At 34.4% G+C, this 21,735-nt stretch overlaps 1 protein-coding gene across 2 annotated transcripts in view; it reads left to right on the forward strand.

The window, feature by feature from the left end:
* The window catches only part of LOC148950016 (putative fatty acyl-CoA reductase CG5065), a 123,080-nt gene that overhangs the window by 76,094 nt on the left and 25,251 nt on the right, over positions 1–21,735 (forward strand). For both annotated transcript variants that reach the window (XM_089092075.1, XM_089092076.1), the window contains exon 4: positions 20,022–20,137. In XM_089092075.1, coding sequence (XP_088948201.1) covers positions 20,022–20,137 — 116 coding nt within the window. The remainder of the gene's footprint in view (positions 1–20,021; positions 20,138–21,735) is intronic.

Below are 21,735 nucleotides of genomic sequence, written 5' to 3' on the forward strand. Positions count from 1 at the left end.
TGTGGGAACCAAATTTTTTTTGGGGTGACGCATAGATTTTCAGGTAAATACCCGAATATTCGGGGATAGTGCAAGCTCTGCTTGATTTCTAATCAAGAAAATTGAAATACTAAACCACACGAGAAGGAAAAGCTCCGACTTTGCGGTTGACGCAATAAAGAATTGCCGCAAAAATAATTTAAAGTCGACCGAACGCCACCACCTCGGCCGGCGGCGGCGTGCTTGCGGTGCGCCGGCGGCGTTACGACACTTTGGTGGCGTTCGACCGGGCCTCTCGTCGGCGGCGTTCGGTAGATCCACCGGCATGGCACCAGGGTCTAGTCCAGTTCCTCTCAAAATAAACAAGTATTTCTTGTGTAAACTGGTCCTGATTGGCAGCCAAGTTTGGGCTAAGCTTAGTTAAATAATTGTGTTAGAAAACAAACAAGTTTTTTCAACTGAACTTAAGGAGTAAAATTAAAACTAAAACAAATAGAAATGATCCGAATATGAGGGGGGCCTTTCCAGCCCCAGCCTTCGCTGTTTATGCTAGAGTCTTAAAGTTCTGTAAAAAATACTTCACATTCAAATTTAATGGCCGTTATTTTTGACTAGTTTTTCATAGAACATTCGGACAAGAAGTAAAACTTTAGCGCAAAGAGCGAAGGTTGATGAAGGGAAACTCCTCCTCATATACGGAATATTTGCTGTGCGTTTCAAGTTTTAATCAATTGAAACAAAACAAATTTTTTCAACAGAAAGCAAGGACCAACATTAAAACTGATAACTAACAGAAACTATTATGAATATGAGGGGAGGTACCGCCTTCTCATTTCTTCGCTCTTAACGCAAAAGATTGACTTTGTGTTCAAATTACTTAAGAATAACCCATGAAAGACAAGGGCCGTTTAATTACAATAATTAGCTTTTTTAAAAGTTAAAAAAACTTTAGCGTAAAGAGTGAGGTATTGAGAAGGGGGCAACCTCCCTCATATCCATAATAGTTTCTGTTCGTTCTACGTTTTAATGCTGCTTCTTACTTTCAGTCCAAAATTTTTTTTTTTTAGTTTCTGATCGTTTTTAAAATTATGCAGAGAAATCCAGCTCCGCCTCCGTAGAATATCCTCCCCCCACGAAATATCTTCCCAAACTCCTCCGTAGAAGGATCCTCCTCGTAACCCCCCCCCCCCGCAAGAAAATTCCCACTAAAAGTATCTGTATATTTCTCAACAGCCAATAGTATATGTAAACAATAGGCAAAGTTCATATCTTGTACCGCTTCCTCTGGGGGCTCTGAGGGGTCAAGTCGTCCCCAAACACATAGTTATTAGATCTTTTTACTATGCTGAACAAAAAGTCATCTGAAAATTTTGATCGGAAGACCTTGAGGAAAAATGGGCGTGGGAAGGAGGATAGCAGCCCTCCAACATTTTTGGTCATTTAAAAAGGGCACTAGGGCTTTTTATTTCTGATCAAACGAGCCCACTCCCAATCATCTAGGGTAGCTGGCTCGATACAATCACCCCTGGATTGAAATACAAATAAACACGCATTTGGGATCTTGCTTCTGGCAAAAATGCAAAATTCCACATTTTTGTATATAGGAGCTTGAAATCTCTACAAGGAAGATCTCTGATATGCTGAATCTGATGGTGTGATTTTCAATGAGATCACTTCATGTTTTGAGGGTGTTCTCCACTTCTTCAATATTTGAGAAAATCTTCTCCGGCTCGTAGCTTTTGATGGGTGCTTTAAACATGATGAATTCTATATATTCTGAATAAGCATCAACATTCAATTCTGTTGATATATTCATTGTTACCAAAACTCTGTTTCTTAGAGTTTCGGTTACTATTGAGCCGCATCACTCCTAACTTACAGTTCGTTACCATGAACCTTATGACAATGCTGCTCCATGCGCTCCGTTTTTTTGTAATTTAATTTCTGACCCTTGTTCAAATCATGCTAGGATATCCTTTACCCTCGTATAAAATTTTTTTCTGGAGAATTTGTCGGTAGACATTACTCACCACGGAAAATTCTCGTGACAGAATATCCCCTCCCCCGCTGAAAAATCCTAAATAAAATTCCATTTATTTCCCATAATGCTGTGTGTAAACAATGGACCACTTACAAAGCTTGGATAGCTAGGACACGTTCTGCAGATGAAGGATGACAGAATGCCAAAGATTGTCCTTGTCGGCCAACCGTCTAGGGGTAAACGAAAAGCAAGTCGTCCCTGAATGGAGTGGGAGGATGTCGTAAGAAAATATTTAAGGAAAATAGAAACTTCTTTGGAAGGTGTAAAGAGGGAGACTTGACAACACTTTTGTCTGTACAGACTTAAAGAATAAGAACTTGTTGGTTCCCAAAGCCAACTATCCTTTCAAAGGAAAGCTAAACCTTCTTAAACTTTTTGATGCCACATGTTTTTAGCTTTATTTTGATTATTGCTGCCTATATTTTTCTCTTTTTTTTTAATTTGGCACCCGTTACTGCCAAAAATTGCAGAAGTTCATATGGAAGTAATTTCAACAAAAATAGATTTGTGGTTTTAAGTTTTAAGATACTATAATGTGTAAATTCCTCTTTTTCTCTTTCTTTAGCACTTCTCAACGAAGCTTTAAAAAAAATCAAATAAAATTCTCAAATTTTAAAATCTTGTTTTATGTGGTGGGGGAGGGGGAATTTCGGGGGGGTAGGTGCCTAAAACAAATTATTCAGTCCATTTGGAAATAAGGAAGACCAGGTAAACAAGAACTGGTTGCTTTGGACAAGTGCGTGACACAGCACGGATGGGCGGGTTAAGTTAAGTGCTTTTTTCTCCCCTTAATTAGCACTTTTCCAAGATATTTTCCTCAACCACAGCACCAGTTTTTTTTTTCTGTGCTACGAGTAAACCTCTTAGTTGCTTGTTGTTTAACTCTATTTCTTTTGTCCATGACACACTAGTCACACAGGAAATAACTATGAAAGATGGTCGAGTAATTAAGTTACTATTGCATTTATGTATGGAGGGACATAAAATAAGATCAAGTAACACACCAATTCTTTTCTTATTATTTCGGATTTTTTTCATATCAGGATCTGTTCATACGACATTTTAAACAAATTAAGAAAAATAACAAAACACTATAAGTTGATGGCTAATTGTGCAGACAATTGCCTTGCCATGGTACTGATCCACTGGTTTAAAGAATTTCCAGAAGTCGTCCCTTATTATCTTTGCCTCAATTGTAGAGTTGCCTTTGGATTTTTAAAGTTGTCGCATCAGTTTAATTCATTGTCTCCATGATCCAGGTTCCACAGGTTCTCGAGTACTTATATCTTTCTTCTCTATAGTGTGCCGTACTAACTTGATTAAAAATTAAAAACTATCTTGGTCCCTTTTGATAAAGTTCCTGTAGTCTTCTTGTTCTGTATCGCGCAGAGCGTTCAGTAAATGATTATGAGTGAAGCGATTTCTCATCTTGTAGCAACGACATTTCCTTTTTTTCGCTTGAGCGCAACCAAAGAACATGCAAGAAAAGCCAAATCAGAATTTTACTGCATTTCACACACGGTATAGACACTTCACTGCCCGACTCTGAACTGAAACTAAAAATCAGGAAGTGAGTTAAAATTAAACTTGAAATTAGCTTTGGTCCAGATTGGAGGGTTGATTGAAGCACATGTCAATCGATTGACGGAAGTTTTTGATCAAAATAATTAACCGTCTAGGGTGTCCTTTAGTTCAAAATTTTGGGTTTCGGTTACCATTGGGTCGTGTTGTTCCTTACTTAAAAGATTGTTACCATGAACTGTTTGATGAGATAATGATAGCAAAATAGATAATGAATCTATTCTAGATGATGAATTTATGATAGATTATGAATCTAGATAAATAGTAGAAAATTTAAGTTAGACAATGCTCTTTTTTCTTCACTCATATCAGTAGACTAAATAAGGCACGTACTCTCAGACTCTTTATTTGAGCTTCCAGTTCTTATTGATGTAAAACAAGTATTTCTTGTGCAAACTGGTCTGGATTGGCATCAAGGTTTGGGCTCAGTTTCGTTTACCATAATTATTGGTTTATCAAAATTTTTCTGTAAATTATTTGTTCTATCCTGCTATTACATTGAAAAAAAAAAAAAAAATTTTTAACGTAAAAAAGAGCGATATTAAAACTTAAATTGAACAGAAATTCTTCCGCATATGAGAAGGGCTTACCCCATTTCAACTCCCTCCTTTTTGTGCTAAAATGTGCTTTGAAAACATCCTTATGAACGGCTGCTCAAACACAATGGTAATTGAAAGGGGATTAAAAGTGTATTTTGCCCCCAAGAGTGGAAAAGCTCTTTGATGCGCATTTGCTTCAAAGAAATTTTCAGTTCAGAGGTCTTAAAAGACAGCTGGTAAAATAAGAAAAAAACTTTGCCATTACTCATTAATTACAGTTGTTTCACATATAAATACTTCCAGTAAAGCACTATAAATCTTTACCAGATAGAGTAGGGGGTTGAGCAGGAAAGATACCCCCTGATACTCATAATAATTCCTGTTTGTTCAAGGATTTAAAATTACTCTTTGCTTTTATTAAAAAAAAAGTTTTTATTTTAATTTCTGTTTGTTTTTAGTTCCATCTCCAGGGTTACACTAAATTTGAGTAAAAATCAAAACTTCACTTTGTCAGACATTGATAGCTGTTTATTTTGCATGGATCTAGTGCATCCTTAAGAAGGATTATACCACCGCGCAGTATTATGGCCTCGGAAGCTGTGAGCCTCAATATATAGTTTATCGATAATTCTAAATCGACTGGTCATTCAATAATTATTGCTCGATATTATTTTTGCCCTCTTGGGCTGCAGTTGTTTTTTAGCACCACAAAATGACAGAAAAGCCATTTTACATACCCCCTGCCCCCCCCCCCCTTGTGGGTGCTCATGGGTGACAGAAAATATATTTCAGGAGTTTTTTTCTTTTCGTAGGAATAAGTTTATTTTTAAATACTTTTAGGAAAAAACTCTCAAATAAAAAGAGCAATTAAATTGTATGCAAAATGAAACAAAATACATCCCCCCCACCCAAAAAAAGCAGGCAATCTCAGTCTTTTGTCATGTTGGCGAAAGGCATTAGAACTTCAATTTTATGTTTGAATAAGCCCTGTCACCGGATTCTAGAGCCACTGTTTTGACATGGTTTTCCCTGGAAAAAATTTACAAAAATGAATTTCACATATTCACTATAAAAATTCAAATTATTTGATGTACATACTCTTATACAAACTCCTTTTTTCAAAATTGTTGTTGTTGTTCGCGACAGTCACTCATTGATTACAGTTTGTTGCCACGAGATGTCTTAAAATTCTAGTCTTTCCTAATCTTTTGTTCTTCTCTACCAAAACTAAGGACATCTTACTTAATACTTCATACCATTTACTAGGCTATTCGTAATTGTATATAATTTTCTTTTCATTACCATGAACCACTGTTTAAGCGGCCTCAGTTACATCATTTTTTTCTGGAAAATTTTTCTTCGCTAGAAGTTTATAAAGCGTGTAGTATTTAGCTGAACAATGTTGCTGCAATTTAGTATCTAATAATATATTATATGTTATAAAATTTGTATTGGAAAATCCGAGGGTCATATACAAAAGTCGTGATTACACGCATCTAAGACACTCTTCCATCGTCAGAATCGCTTTGTTTTATCCAAATTGTCCAGAATTCGTGAGCTTCATTTACGTCCAGCGGCTAGTTAGTCACTGACTTCCTCTCTTCTACTTTCAAAGTACCAAAGACAGTAATAAGAAATGTGAATGTCTGAATCGGTTCGGCGGAAACTTACACAATTATGAATGTCTTCAAAAATTGGGAATTCTTTAAAAATGTCTTTAAAAATTGGGAAAATTTTAATGCAAATGACCTCCATGCAATTTTTGGTAGAAATGGGAGCCAAATTGGAAAAAAATAAGCGTGGGTAAAATCAACAAAAAACTTATATGTTAGGTTTCCTTTGAAGTAGTTGTTGTCTTTGGGAATCAACAGGTTATTGATGCTTGGATTTCAATGGACAAAAAGGCTGTCAAAATTTAAGTAATTAATATTGACTATTTTTTTCGCAGTTCAAAGTGGCAACATTGATGAAAATTTGGTAATACCCTAAAACTTCATAACTTTGAAATAACCAAAAGAAAAATGTTAGAAAACTGCAGTTGTCAGGTATGAATAGATCTAAGATTGGCCCAAATTACAAAAAAAAATCCATTTTTTCATGTCTTAGGTATTTTAAGTCTTTTTGTCTCCTAAATACCGCTGTTTTGGACTGTAAAATGAAAGATAATATCCATAAGTTTACCTGTTCAAATTTAGAAGTAGCAAGGGGTAATCCCCAAGGGATAGCATTTATCTTATGACCCCTCCTCTTTTAGACTTTTTGAGAATACGACCTGAGTAGCTATTCTCAGCATTTTAGCATACTTCCTCCCCCCCCTACCCACCCTAAAATATTTAAAAGGTTGACTTTTTTGAGAGATGTCTTTGATTCTTGACGTGTCTTTATCCACATGTTAAATTTTAGTGTATAGAGCTCGCGTGGTTAGGCTGAAATTGGAAATGGCACTAAAAACGGACATAAATCATTGGCAGCGTGATTGCGTTGCCAACCTAATGAAAGACCAATGGGCACAATGTATTTTTTTTCTTCCTTTTTTTTTCTTCCAAACCACCTGGTCAATCAATGATACGAAAGATTCGATCATTCGCGGATTGTGCTTAGAGTTTTTTTTTTTTTTTTTTTTTTTTTTTTTTTTTTTTTTTGTGCATGTAAATTTTATGATTTAATTCCATATATAAATTCTTTTTTATTTTTTTACTGTAAAATAAGAAACGCCTCCAGTTTTAGGACGACTTTTTGAGCTTGAAAATAACCCGTTAGATGTTTTAAGCATTATCAATAATTCTATCGGACATGTCAACAGTGATTTGACCACAGGGAACCACGCAGTAATAAGTAAATATGTTTCTAGTCTGAGGAAGGCTGTCCAGCGGGATGGATATTTTTCAGTGCTCCACTTGAATATTCAGGGTCTTTGTTCTTCAATAGACCATCTAAAACAGATTGTTTCTGATGGGCTACCTGACGTTGTTGGTTTATGCGAGACTTTTTGAGATTCTAAAAATGATATGCTTTTGAATTTGCAAGGTTATAAAATGGAACGACTGAATCGACAAAAGATGGCCAAGGGTGGTCTTGCTTTGTATGTTTCTAATAATCTCCCATATTCTCTTAGAATGGATTTATCCAGAAATATCGAAGGTGTCTTTGAGTCACTTTTCGTAGATATTAAATGTGGAGGTAAGGACTTAATTGTTGGTAGTATTTATCGATCTCCTAGTGGCTCTATTCCACTGTTTCTACACACCCTTAATGATCTACTGGATACCATCCTAAAACAGTCGACTGAATTGATTATTATGTGAGATTTCAATATAAACTTGATGTATATAAAGTCTTCTTTATCTTTGGATTTTCTGTCGTCCATGCTTGCCGCAGGTACTTTACCTTCTGTATGTATCCCATCTCGCATAACAGAGAGTACGTCATCTCTGATTGACAATATTTTCTGTACGGCTACCTTGATCCAAAATTGTGTTTTAGTGAGCGACGTTTCCGATCATTTCCCTGTGTACTCTAGATACTGTTTTGATAAACTGACTATTGAGAGGACTTGTGAGTCTAGTAAGAGGCCTTTTAGGTTTGGTGAAGTGGAATTGATGCTTCTTAGGTCAAGATTGGCAGAAATTTCTTGGGGTGGTTTTGAGACTGATTCTGACTTTTGTAATTTATTTGATACTTTTTATGAGTCTATTAAAGATGCTGTTCTTGATATTTGTTCTGTTTCTCCTTCTAATCGTAAGTCTAAGAATACTTTCCCTCTAAATCCTTGGATGACCCCTGGTCTCCTTATGAGTTGTAGGAGAAAAAATAATCTCTGGAGGGCCTTTAAGTCTGCTAGCCCTTCAATGAAAGCTATCTGCTTTCAGCGATTTAAAATTTATAGGAATATTTATAATTCTGTTTGTCGAAAGGCCAAGTCCCAGTATTATTTTAATTGTTTTTCAGATTGTGGTAAAGATATACGAAAAACTTGGCAGGTTATAAATTCCGTGCTTAGGCCCTCTTTTCATTCTCCATCAGCCCCTTCTTTTTTGGATCTTGATGGGAAAATCATCGAAGGTGAACTGAATGCTCAAGATGCATTTACTTCATATTTTGCGAATATTGGTAGAAGGACCGCTTCGGCTGTTGGTTCTTCTCCGTCAGGATTCAACTTCAGGTCTTATCTTGGGCCACCTTGTATGAAGTCAATGTTTTTGGAACCAGCGACGGAGAAAGAAATTGCTAAAATTGTTATGGGATTGAAAAATTGTTCGTCGTCTGGCCATGAAAACAAATATTTTTTTACTAGTCTTTTGAAGGTGCCAAACGAGTGGCATTCTCGAGCCGAATCGGGAAAGGTGTTCCATGTCAAATGACACACAACAAGAGGATTAAAATCGAATCTTACTGTTGGTGCATGCGAGATTTGAATATTTAAAGAATTATAAAGTTTATACTTTGACCGATAAGATACAAAAGAAGATATCAACCCCAGGAAACTAGTAATATCACCATGGAGATGAAGAAAAGTGACACACGCACATAAAAGAATATACAGTTTTTAGCATCAAGTAGTAGTTTAGTTGCCGAACTATCCACTTTTTTGATAAGGTTTATAGCTTTATGAAAAACCTTTGAAAGCGGTTTGAGAAAAGAAGGGAAAGTAGACATCCATATGACTGAACAATAGGAAAAATAAGAATGAATTAAGCTATGAAATAGGATTCTTAGAATTGGTCCTGGAAAGATATGCTTTAGTTTTCTCAGAATACCGAGGTTTCTGCATACCTTCATTTTAATCAAATCAATATGGTGTTTGAAAGATAAATTTTCATCTAGGAGGATACCTAGGAAACGGACATGGCCATCCTTTGGTCTACTAATAAAGCCTTTGGATATATGAATTTCAGATAATTGAGGGCAAGCCTAGGATATACGAGAAAAAACTAAAAAACTAGTTTTAGAAACATTTAAGGCAAGAAAGTTAGCATCAAACCAAATTGAAACTCTCTCAAAGAGGTCCACTAACTTTGTACGAACTTCATCCTCTGTTTTCCCAGAAGTAATAAGGGTGGTATCAACGGCAAAAGTAACAAGAGAATCCGAGGTATGCAAGCTATAATTATGGGTAAGGGAGACTGTTGGATGACATAGACGACAGCAATAAAGAGGATTTTTATTTCTAACTGCAAAAATTAGGTCATTTATATAAATTAAAAACAGTACCGGCCCTAAAATTGACCCTTGAGGAACCCCCTGGTCAACACTTGATGGTGAGCGAAAAAACGGATCAACAGAAATTATTCTACCAGACAAGAAAGACTTGAACCAATAAAACGCACTACCTCTTACGCCAAAATGAATGGGGTTGGGAGAAGGGCTGCTTGGCCTCCGATCTCTTTTTACTATTAAAAAGGGCAGTAGTACTTTTAATTTTTATTAGAGTTAGCTCCCTTAAAAGTGTAAATCATATTTCTAGCTACTATAGAGCTACACTGCCTATGATATTGCTTATATGTCCTTTTAAAAACCTGCATGTATATAGTTTTTCGTTTAATAGCAACTCCTCCTAAACGTTCCCTAAAAGTTTCACCTTAACGCCGTTAGCGTCATCAGTTACAACAATTCTAGTGGTAGTATCAAGAGTATGCACATAGTGCCTTCTGGCTAGCTCAAAATCCCTCACAACTTACCCTTAAAGGTTTAACTTAATAATGTTAGCGATATTGCTGTATGTTGCTATATTGCTTTGTCACCTTGTTTAAAATTCACAAGCTTATATTTTGTTTTAATTTAGTTCAACATTCCACTCTTACCTTGCATAGCAGCACAGGGGCGGATCCAAGATTTTTCTTAGCAGGGGACGCATGATATGTTGCTCCGATAAACATGCGAACAAAAAAAATATAAGCAATTTAAAGGGAACCTCAATAATTATACGTCACAGGTTGGTAGTGGAAATGGTCGTAAATTTAATCTAACATCGAAGTTAAAATCGATCTAAAGATTGAAGTTCTAATAAATCTGTTGAAGCTAAAACGATTTAAAAGTATTGATACAAAAAAGAAGACATTTAAAACATGTGTTATAAGCATAGGCAATAAAACATTAACTAATCTCTATTTCTGTTTGCAAATAGTGTTTTAATAGATAGATAGATAGATAGATAGATAGGTTTATTTTCCACATATCAGTAAAATAATTACATAACAATCTACAAATCCCCACAAAGGCTCCATAGCCTGTAGGAGGGGGATTATGAAAATATCAAATAAACATTAAACATTTAAACGCTTAAGATTTAAGCAATATAGACATAAAATTAATATTTAAAAATATAAAAATAAGAATTTTAAATTTTAAAATGTTAAGCATTTGCTTCATAAGAACAAAAAAAAAAAAAACAAGAAAAAAAAAAAAACAAGGACGGTTCACTAAATAAACTTTATCAAACTACTGTGAATCACAACATCTATAAAAAAAAAAAAAAAAAAAAAAAAAAAAAAAAAAAAAAAATGGCAGCCGGCAAAATCAAAGAAAATTAATAAAACTAAAAAAAAAATCTTTTTACTAGTCTTTTTAAGGTGCCAAACGATTGGCATTCTCGAGCCGAATCGGGAAGGGTGTTCCATGTCAAATGACACACAACAAGAGGATTAAAATCGGATCTTATTGTTGGTGTATGGGGAATTAGGATATTTAGAGAACTACGGAGTTGATAATTTGACCGATCAGATGCAAAAGAAGACATAAACCTAAGGGACCTAGGAATATCACCATGGAGCCGAAGAAAAGCGAAAGACGCACAGGAAAGAATATAAAGTTTTTTAAAATCAAGTGACGGTTTAGTTGCCGAACGATTTACATCCTGGATAAGATTTATAGCTTTATGACAAATATTCGAAAGCGGTTTGAGAAAAGAAGGGAAAGTAGACATCCATATGACTGAACAATAGGAAACATAAGAATGAATTCAGCTATGAAATAGGATTCTTAGAATTGGTCCTGGAAAGATATGCTTTAGTTTTCTTAGAATACCGAGGTTTCTGCATACCTTCATTTTAATCAAATCAATATGGTGTTTGAAAGATAAATTTTCATCTAGGAGGATACCTAAGAAACGGACATGGCCATCCTTTGGTTTACTAATAAAGCCTTTGGATATATGAATTTCAGATAATTGAGGGCAAGCCTAGGATATACGAGAAAAAACTAAAAAACTAGTTTTAGAAACATTTAAGGCAAGAAAGTTAGCATCAAACCAAATTGAAACTCTCTCAAAGAGGTCCACTAACTTTGTACGAACTTCATCCTCTGTTTTCCCAGAAGTAATAAGGGTGGTATCAACGGCAAAAGTAACAAGAGAATCCGAGGTATGCAAACTATAATTATGGGTAAGGGAGACTGTTGGATGACATAGACGACAGCAATAAAGAGGATTTTTATTTCTAACTGCAAAAATTAGGTCATTTATGTAAATTAAAAACAGTACCGGCCCTAAAATTGACCCTTGAGGAACCCCCTGGTCAACACTTGATGGTGAGCGAAAAAATAGATCAACAGAAATTATTCTACCAGACAAGAAAGACTTGAACCAATAAAACGCACTACCTCTTACGCCAAAATGAATGGGGTTGGGAGAAGGGCTGCTTGGCCTCCGATCTCTTTTTACTATTAAAAAGGGCAGTAGTACTTTTAATTTTTATTAGAGTTAGCTCCCTTAAAAGTGTAAATCATATTTCTAGCTACTATAGAGCTACATTGCCTATGATATTGCTTATATGTCCTTTTAAAAACCTGCATGTATATAGTTTTTCGTTTAATAGCAACTCCTCCTAAACGTTCCCTAAAAGTTTCACCTTAACGCCGTTAGCGTCATCAGTTACAACAATTCTAGTGGTAGTATCAAGAGTATGCACATAGTGCCTTCTGGCTAGCTCAAAATCCCCCACAACTTACCCTTAAAGGTTTAACTTAATAATGTTAGCGATATTGCTGTATGTTGCTATATTGCTTTGTCACCTTGTTTAAAATTCACAAGCTTATATTTTGTTTTAATTTAATTCAACATTCCACTCTTACCTTGCATAGCAGCACAGGGGCGGATCCAAAATTTTTCTTAGCAGGGGACGCATGATATGTTGCTCCGATAAACATGCGAACAAAAAAAATATAAGCAATTTAAAGGGAACCTCAATAATTATACGTCACAGGTTGGTAGTGGAAATGGTCGTAAATTTAATCTAACATCGAAGTTAAAATCGATCTAAAGATTGAAGTTCTAATAAATCTGTTGAAGCTAAAACGATTTAAAAGTATTGATACAAAAAAGAAGACATTTAAAACATGTGTTTTAAGCATAGGCAATAAAACATTAACTAATCTCTATTTCTGTTTAAAAATAGTGTTTTAATAGATAGATAGATAGATAGATAGATAGGTTTATTTTCCACATATCAGTAAAATAATTACATAACAATCTACAAATCCCCACAAAGGCTCCATAGCCTGTAGGAGGGGGATTATGAAAATATCAAATAAACATTAAAAATTTAAACGATTAATATTTAAGCAATATAGACATAAAATTAATTTTTAAAAATATAAAAAAAATAATTTTAACTTTTAAAATTTGAAGAATTTGATTAATAAGAACAAAAAAAAAAAAAAACAAGAAAAAAAAAAAAAACAAAGACGGTTCACTAAATAAACTTTATCAAACTACAGTGAATCAAAACATCTATAAAAAAAAAAAAAAAAAAAAAAAAAAAAAAAAAAAACTTGGCAGCAGGCAAAAGTAAAGAAAATTATCACATGAAAACAAATATTTTTTTTACTAGTATTTTGAAGGTGCCAAGCGAGTGGCATTCTCGAGCCGAATCGAGAAAGGTGTTCCATGTCAAATGACACACAACAAGAGGATTAAAATCGGATCTTATTGTTGGTGTATGGGGAATTAGGATATTTAGAGAACTACGGAGTTGATAATTTGACCGATCAGATGCAAAAGAAGACGTAAACCTAAGGGACCTAGGAATATCACCATGGAGCTGAAGAAAAGCGAAAGACGCACAGGAAAGAATATAAAGTTTTTTAATATCAAGTAACGGTTTAGTTGCCGAACGATTTACATCCTGGATAAGATTTATAGCTTTATGACAAATATTCGAAAGCGGTTTGAGAAAAGAAGGGAAAGTAGACATCCATATGACTGAACAATAGGAAAAATAAGAATGAATTAAGCTATGAAATAGGATTCTTAGAATTGGTCCTGGAAACATATGCTTTAGTTTTCTTAGAATACCGAGGTTTCTGCATACCTTCATTTTAATCAAATCAATATGGTGTTTGAAAGTTAAATTTTCATCTAGGAGGATACCTAGGAAACGGACATGGCCATCCTTTGGTCTACTAATAAAGCCTTTGGATATATGAATTTCAGATAATTGAGGGCAAGCCTAGGATATACGAGAAAAAACTAAAAAACTAGTTTTAGAAACATTTAAGGCAAGAAAGTTAGCATCAAACCAAATTGAAACTCTCTCAAAGAGGTTCACTAACTTTGTACGAACTTCATCCTCTGTTTTCCCAGAAGTAATAAGGGTGGTATCAACGGCAAAAGTAACAAGAGAATCCGAGGTATGCAAACTATAATTATGGGTAAGGAAGACTGTTGGATGACATAGACGACAGCAATAAAGAGGATTTTTATTTCTAACTGCAAAAATTAGGTCATTTATGTAAACTAAAAACAGTACCGGCCCTAAAACTGACCCTTGGGGAACCCCCTGGCCAACACTTGATGGTGAGCGAAAAAACAAATCAACAGAAATTCTACCAGACATGAAAGACTCGAACCAATAAAACGCACTACCTCTTACTCCAAACTGAATGGGGTTGGGAGAAGGGCTGCTTGGCCTCCGATCTCTTTTTACTATTAAAAAGGGCAGTAGTACTTTTAATTTTTATTAGAGTTAGCTCCCTTAAAAGTGTAAATCATATTTCTAGCTACTATAGAGCTACACTGCCTATGATATTGCTTATATGTCCTTTTAAAAACCTGCATGTATATAGTTTTTCGTATAATAGCAACTCCTCCTAAACGTTCCCTAAAAGTTTCACCTTAACGCCGTTAGCGTCATCAGTTACAACAATTCTAGTGGTAGTATCAAGAGTATGCACATAGTGCCTTCTGGCTAGCTCAAAATCCCCCACAACTTACCCTTAAAGGTTTAACTTAATAATGTTAGCGATATTGCTGTATGTTGCTATATTGCTTTGTCACCTTGTTTAAAATTCACAAGCTTATATTTTGTTTTAATTTAGTTCAACATTCCACTCTTACCTTGCATAGCAGCACAGGGGCGGATCCAAGATTTTTCTTAGCAGGGGACGCATGATATGTTGCTCCGATAAACATGCGAACAAAAAAAATATAAGCAATTTAAAGGGAACCTCAATAATTATACGTCACAGGTTGGTAGTGGAAATGGTCGTAAATTTAATCTAACATCGAAGTTAAAATCGATCTAAAGATTGAAGTTCTAATAAATCTGTTGAAGCTAAAACGATTTAAAAGTATTGATACAAAAAAGAAGACATTTAAAACATGTGTTATAAGCATAGGCAATAAAACATTAACTAATCTCTATTTCTGTTTAAAAATAGTGTTTTTACTTTGCAAATAAAAAATACCGTTAGTCTGGTGGTTTAATTGTTTTTTCTTTTTGTTGTGAGAGAAATATAAATTTTGAACCAAATAGAAAAAAAATGAAATGAAAAGTCACGAAGAGCCAGAGCCAGCGCTCTACCGCTGACTCTGGTTTTTCGTCAATGTGTTTTGTTGTTGTTTTTTTTTCACGAGAAGAAAGGAAAAGTCGTTTAACAAAGAGGACACTAATATGTTCTACTTTCAAATAATAATAGTGGATTCTATTTGAGACGTGGGATCCTCCTGAAATTCAAACCAAAAGAAAAATTTTACTAATTACCATATGTATAACAATTTCCAACTGTGAGTTTTTAATGGATTCAGTCACTTAGAAAATACTGTAGATCAAGACCGCACTCTGAGGGGTTAGGGGTTTTGACCCCCCCCCCCGAAATTTTTGTCAGAGTAGTAAAAACGTATAAAATGGACACAAACAAATTTTTTACGCTTTTTTGGATTTTTTTGTGTGTAACCCCTCCCCCCGAAGAAAAATTCTTTGTCTAAATCAACCCCACCACCCCCGAAAAAAAAATTGGATACGGCCCTGCTGTCGATCCAGATGTTTTGCATTGAAGCATAAATATACGGTATCTTCGGTATAAAAGGGTCATAGCAGCCCAGTCACCTTACAAAATGTTCCTAGCCCTACAGAGTATAAGCTAATCCAATCCCAATATAGATTTTGAAATTCTCCAGTAGTTTCGTAAAAAACTACTTACGGCTACTACTAATACTCTATACTACTACTAATACTACTACTAGTAGTGTAGTAGTTTTGTCCAGAACAGTAGGACGGTCAAGAAACTATGTCATTTGGGATATTGGGTATGTCAATCCCCCAAAATTATGCAACTGACCTATTATACTTTAGAAGTAACTATTGCTTTAAAACTAAATCAAAAAGCACTGTGTGTATGCTTACCAATAAGAAACCTCAGCAATATCTTTAGAACGACTGGGGTATCAAGTTGAAAATTCTGGGGTTACTACTATTACTACTTCTGCTTTTACAATTTAAATAAATCAAAAGAGTGCCGGCTAAGTGTGTCCAGGTTGTCAAATAGTACAGATAGGTTGTTTTGGGAATAATATTAAGTTTTTTTTTTATGTAAACTTGAAGTTGTATAAAATTAAATTAAATAATACTGTTTGTGTTCAGATTAAACACTATTGAAAAAGTCTCTCCAACATACAAAAAGCAAGCCAAATTATGTATTTCTATAGAAAAAACCAAGAAGTATAAATATTTTTTCTATGAAAAATATTTTTTTATCTAGATAAAAAACGAACAGAAATTAATCTAGAAAAATTTTTCCACACAACAAGTTTTTCAAAGAAAAGTAAATAGCTCCATTAAGCCAAAATTGAGCAGAAAGAAATTCAAATAATCTTCCAAAACGAACAGAATTCATAATAAATAGCCAAGTTAAATTCAGAACGATCAAAAATTAACATGAGCAGTGCTGACAACCCCCTTGCCTTCTCAAGACCAAGACGTAATTTGCACTTTATTAAAAGAAAATAAATGACCATAGATTGTCAGTTTAATATACATATTTATTCCTAAGAGTTTTGATAATTTTTCATTTATTAAAGTAAAAAATTGAAAACATTTAAAATGTATTTTGCATTTTCAATAACGGACAGTTTGAGGTTTAGGCACCAGTAGCCCTACTAAAAAATTTACTAACCTCCTTACTCATACAAAATTGGTCTTTAACTATTCAGCTCTGCTTAATTAGTAAGGTTATCGTATACCCTATATTCAATTTAACTATGTCAGTTTTGTTTGGAGTGTACATTCGTTGGGATGAATATACTGCTGCGCAGGAGTATGCCTCTGAAACTTTGAGCCAATATAAATACCTCTTAGATAGTTCTAAACCGAATAGTTGCCTCCGAACTTCGGTTCTATATTATTTTGACCCTGATCGGGCCAAAATAATTTTCCCCTTGCTAATATTTACAGCCCTTTCTCGATTAAATAAAAAAAAGGTTTTTCAACTGAAAGTAAGAGCGTTATAAAAACTTAAAACGGACCGAAATTATTCCTTACAGGAAAGGGGCTGCCCCCTCTTCAACACTTCACTCTTTACGCTAAAAATTTGACTCTTTGTGGCAACTCAACTTTTTTGAGTAATAAAAAAAACTTTAGCGTAGAGAGCGAGGCGTTGATGAACTCGAAAAAAGTTCCCAAGATATTGCTGATACTTCCTTTACAATCTGTTTGTACAGAGTGTGTTTTGATTTAGTTCCCCTTTCCGCGCAACATTTCCTGAAAATTTCACCTTAATATCCTCAGCTTTAGTGGAAGTCGCAACAGAAGCAGTATTGTAGTAGCAGTGGAAGTAATGATGGTGGTAGTAATAGTAGTAGTAGTTTTGTTAGCGTGCACAAATTGCATTTGGTCAACTGATCATCTCCCTCATCTCTCCCCGAAAGTTCCAACTTAATACCCTTAACCATTCCTAAGGATATGCCCTTTTGATAACCTGCATACACACCTGGTTACACTTACGCTCCATCACTTTTGGCTCTTAAAAAGGGCATTAGAACTTTCGTTTTTCAGTTGAATGAGCTCCTCCCGAAGTTTCTAAGACAACCAGTTCCATACGAAATGCCTTGATGAAAAAAAAAATAATAAAAAATAAACAGTCTATTGAGCCAACTTTGCTCTTTACTTTGGCATTGTCTATGATTCTGCCCTTATCTTCCGTGTGCACCCTTAGCTGTTCCTAATGTATTACTGATATGGCATATTATCAACATGGATGTACGTAGTGGGTTTGGATGTGGTAGTTCAACATACCTTTAAACATTCCCTGAAAATTTCAAATTAAGTAGTAGTAGTAGTGGTAAAGTAGTAGTAGCAGCAGTTGTAATAGTAGTAGTAGCAATAGTAGTAGTAGTAGTAGTAATAGTAGTAGTAGTGGTAGTAGTAGTAGTAGTATTAGTAGTAGTAGTAGTAGTAGTAGTAGTAGTAGTAGTAGTAGTAGTAGTAGTAGTAGTAGTAGTAATAGTAGTAGTAGTAGAAGTATTAGTAGTAGTAGTAGTAGTAGTAGTGGTAGTAGTAGTTGTAGTAGTAGTAATAGTAGTAGTAATAGCAGCAGTAGTAGTAGTAGTAGTAGTAGTAGTTGCAGTTGTAGTAGTTGTAGCAGTAGCAGCAGTAGTAGTAGCAGTAGCAGGTGAAGTAGAAGTAGTAGTAGTAGTAGTAGTAGTTGTAGTTGTAGTAGTAGTAATAGTAGTAGTAGTAGTAGCAGCAGTGGTAGTAGTACTAGATGTAGTAACAGGAGTATTAGTAGTAGCCGTAAGTAGTTTTTTACGAAACTACTGGAGAATTTCAAAATCTATATTGGGATTGGATTAGCTTATACTCTGTAGGGCTAGGAACATTTTGTAAGGTGACTGGGCTGCTATGACCCTTTTATACCGAAGATACCGTATATTTATGCTTCAATGCAAAACATCTGGATCGACAGCAGGGCCGTATCCAATTTTTTTTTCGGGGGTGGTGGGGTTGTTTTAGACAAAGAATTTTTCTTCGGGGGGAGGGGTTACACACAAAAAAATCCAAAAAACCGTAAAAAATTTGTTTGTGTCCATTTTTTACGTTTTTACGAGTCAGACAAACATTTCAGGGGGGGGGGGGGTCCAACCCCCAAACCCCTCAGAGTGCGGTCTTGATCTACAGTATTTTCTAAGTGACTGAATCCATTAAAAACTCACAGTTGGAAATTGTTATACATATGGTAATTAGTAAAATTTTTCTTTTGGTTTGAATTTCAGGAGGATCCCACGTCTCAAATAGAATCCACTATTATTATTTGAAAGTAGAACATATTAGTGTCCTCTTTGTTAAACGACTTTTCCTTTCTTCTCGTGAAAAAAAAAACAACAACAAAACACATTGACGAAAAACCAGAGTCAGCGGTAGAGCGCTGGCTCTGGCTCTTCGTGACTTTTCATTTCATTTTTTTTCTATTTGGTTCAAAATTTATATTTCTCTCACAACAAAAAGAAAAAACAATTAAACCACCAGACTAACGGTATTTTTTATTTGCAAAGTAAGAGTATTCTTTCAATAAACAAATACTTCAACTACGCGGTACTTAAAAATACGTTATTGTTTAGCGAGGGTTTTTTTCAGACTAAAAATAATTTACAAACTGAACCCACTGGACTAATTAATCCAATTTATATTAATCTGGGTCATTTTATTCCAGATGAAACAATTGTAGCATCTTGTTCATATGAATAAATATCCAGGGTTTTTCTGGAGTGCGTGGCCAGGGTTTTTCTGGAGTGCGTCTTTCTCTGTAATAGGAATTGATAGAAATCGAGGCTTTTGGCACCAAACCTGTTTTGGTCGCACTTTGAGGTTCGACCCTCTATGATTGCAAAACTGGTCGCTATTAACAGTTAAGAACACTGAAAGTCACTTTCTAATACTTTCACTGTCCTATAGAATTTTGTTTCTCTGTTGTATGCTTTTTGATTTTTCCAAGTTGACCAATTACATGTCTCTGAAGTCATGAAATAATTTGGATGTAGCCTAGTATCCGTTTGGGACACTTGCTCAGGGTTTGGTATCATTCAAGCAAATTGAAAGGGTAGCAAGTTTATGCTATTTAAATTTTTGGTATTAACAAGATTTTCCTCAAATAATATAAGAAAGATATTATATATTTTTCAACCAATATAACAACTCAAGAATTCAGTGTTTAATAACAAATCAGTGTTTTTATATGTGAAGGCATCACTAGGGGGGGGGGGCATCTTCCCATTAGGTTCCTCCCTCTTGGTTTTTGTAATACGTTTTTTAGTTGTGTCTGTGGAGGGACATTTTCATTGAAAATGCCTTTTTTGGTATTCGATTAAAAATGAAAAAAAAACGAAATGGCCCCCTAGATATTAAAAAATACATTTTGCTTCCCCTTTGACTTTTGTGAATTTAAACCTCTATTTATATTGCAATAAAAACTGACGTAGACCAGCAAAATTTGTTGGATATGCTCTACAGATGAAATTGGGAAGAAAAAAGTGTAGAAATTGAAAGCTTGTCTATATTAGATATTTTGAAAATTGATTTAAAAGGACATTTAAATACCAATTTCAATTTCCAAGATCACCAACTATTTCTAGCTTAATTAAATGGAGTTTACTCAAATGGAGCTTATATTTGTAGCTTATTAAATGGAGCTCCAAACACATACACATTTTCGAAGTCGCTGGGAGAAGCGGTTCTAAATAGTGAGGCAGGAGAAGTGGATTTTAAGATCGTTATAATAAGGCCCACCATTGGTAAGTATTATCTTTGAAACGTGTATGGCCTTTTAGTTTCTTTTTGGACGATCCTGAACCTTAATTTTTTTTTAATGAGTTTTCCATAAGTCGGTTATTTAGAATTACAGAGTCATTAAGTGGCTTTCACATTAAATACAAGAACGTAATTTTCTTTGCTGAGTGGTTAAGTTACATTACTTAAAGTACAATATGTCACACTTAAACAAGTATTTTGACAGTAAGCTAACGTAAAAATCAATAAAACCTCCGTAACCAGCGTCTTAAATCATTAAAATCATCATAATTGAACTATTCAAAACCAAAAGGTGGAATGGAGATTGACATTCAAGTTCTTATCAAATGTTAAAGAATTTCAGGAAAATTTTATTAATTTATTCTTAGTATTTATTAATTACTCATCCTGGAATTGCTATTACAATTTTACTTAGCGTAATATTGGCACATAATAGAACATAATATAATAATATAACATAACACAATACAACACAATATATATACCACATAATATAACACAATGTAACACCATAATCTAACACAAGCTTGTGTAACGCAAAATGTTATGTTGAGTTCGAATCTACTTGGGACTGCATATGGTACGGACATAATTTAATCCGTAAGATAATTCAACGCTAAGTCTGAATTTAGTTTAGTGTGAAAGGTTCTACGGTGTGGCGCGGAAGAACAATTATTATGCCATAAGCAGTGGCTTGGGTCTTTTAGGAAATTTTTACTCCAACTCCATTTTCATACACAAATATAACGTGTATCGTTTCCTTCCTACCACTTTGAGAGGGTAAGTAATATCTTTGAAATGCATCTGGTTTCTTATTTTCTTTTTGGATGATTGTGAACCTCAATTTTTTTTTTTTTTTTTTTTTTTTTTTAATGAAATCTCAATAATTTTAGTTGCTGTGTGGTTAAGTTACATTACGTAAAGTACAATATGTCACACTTAAACAAGTATTTTGACAGTAAGCTAACGTAAAAATCAATAAAACCGTCGTAACCAGCGTCTCAAATCATTAAAATCATCGTAATTGAACTATTCAAAACCAAAAGGTGGAATGGAGATGGACACTCAAGTTCTAATAAAATGTTAAGGTTGTCAGGAAAATTATATTAATTTATTCTTAGTATTTATTAATTGCTCATTCTGGAATTGCTACTGTTTTTACTTTTTCATAGTGCAACATAATTTTACGTAGCGTAAAATAAACACATATTATAACATATTATAATAATATAACATACTATCAAACAGTTCGTGGTAACGAACTGTAAGTAAGGAGCGACCCGGCTCAATAGTAACCGCAACTCTAAAAAACTTAATTTTGATAAAAATAGATACATCAAAAGAATTTTATTTTTATGCCGATTTCAAATATATTAACTTTATTAAGTTTAGTCTGGCGCATCAAAAGTTACGAGCCTTATAAAATTTTTCTTATTTTCAAAAAAGGGGGACACGCCACTTAAAATTCATAGAATCTTAATGAAAATCACACCTTCAGATTCAGCGTATCAAAAAACCCTACTGTATAGGTTTCAAGCTCCTCTCTGCAAAAAGGTGGAATTTTGTATATTTTGCCAAAAAA

This window comes from Artemia sp. Qi Xiang Cuo, chromosome 7 (genome assembly GCF_049724085.1).
Source record: "Artemia sp. Qi Xiang Cuo chromosome 7, ASM4972408v1, whole genome shotgun sequence".
Taxonomy (NCBI): domain Eukaryota; kingdom Metazoa; phylum Arthropoda; class Branchiopoda; order Anostraca; family Artemiidae; genus Artemia; species Artemia sp. Qi Xiang Cuo.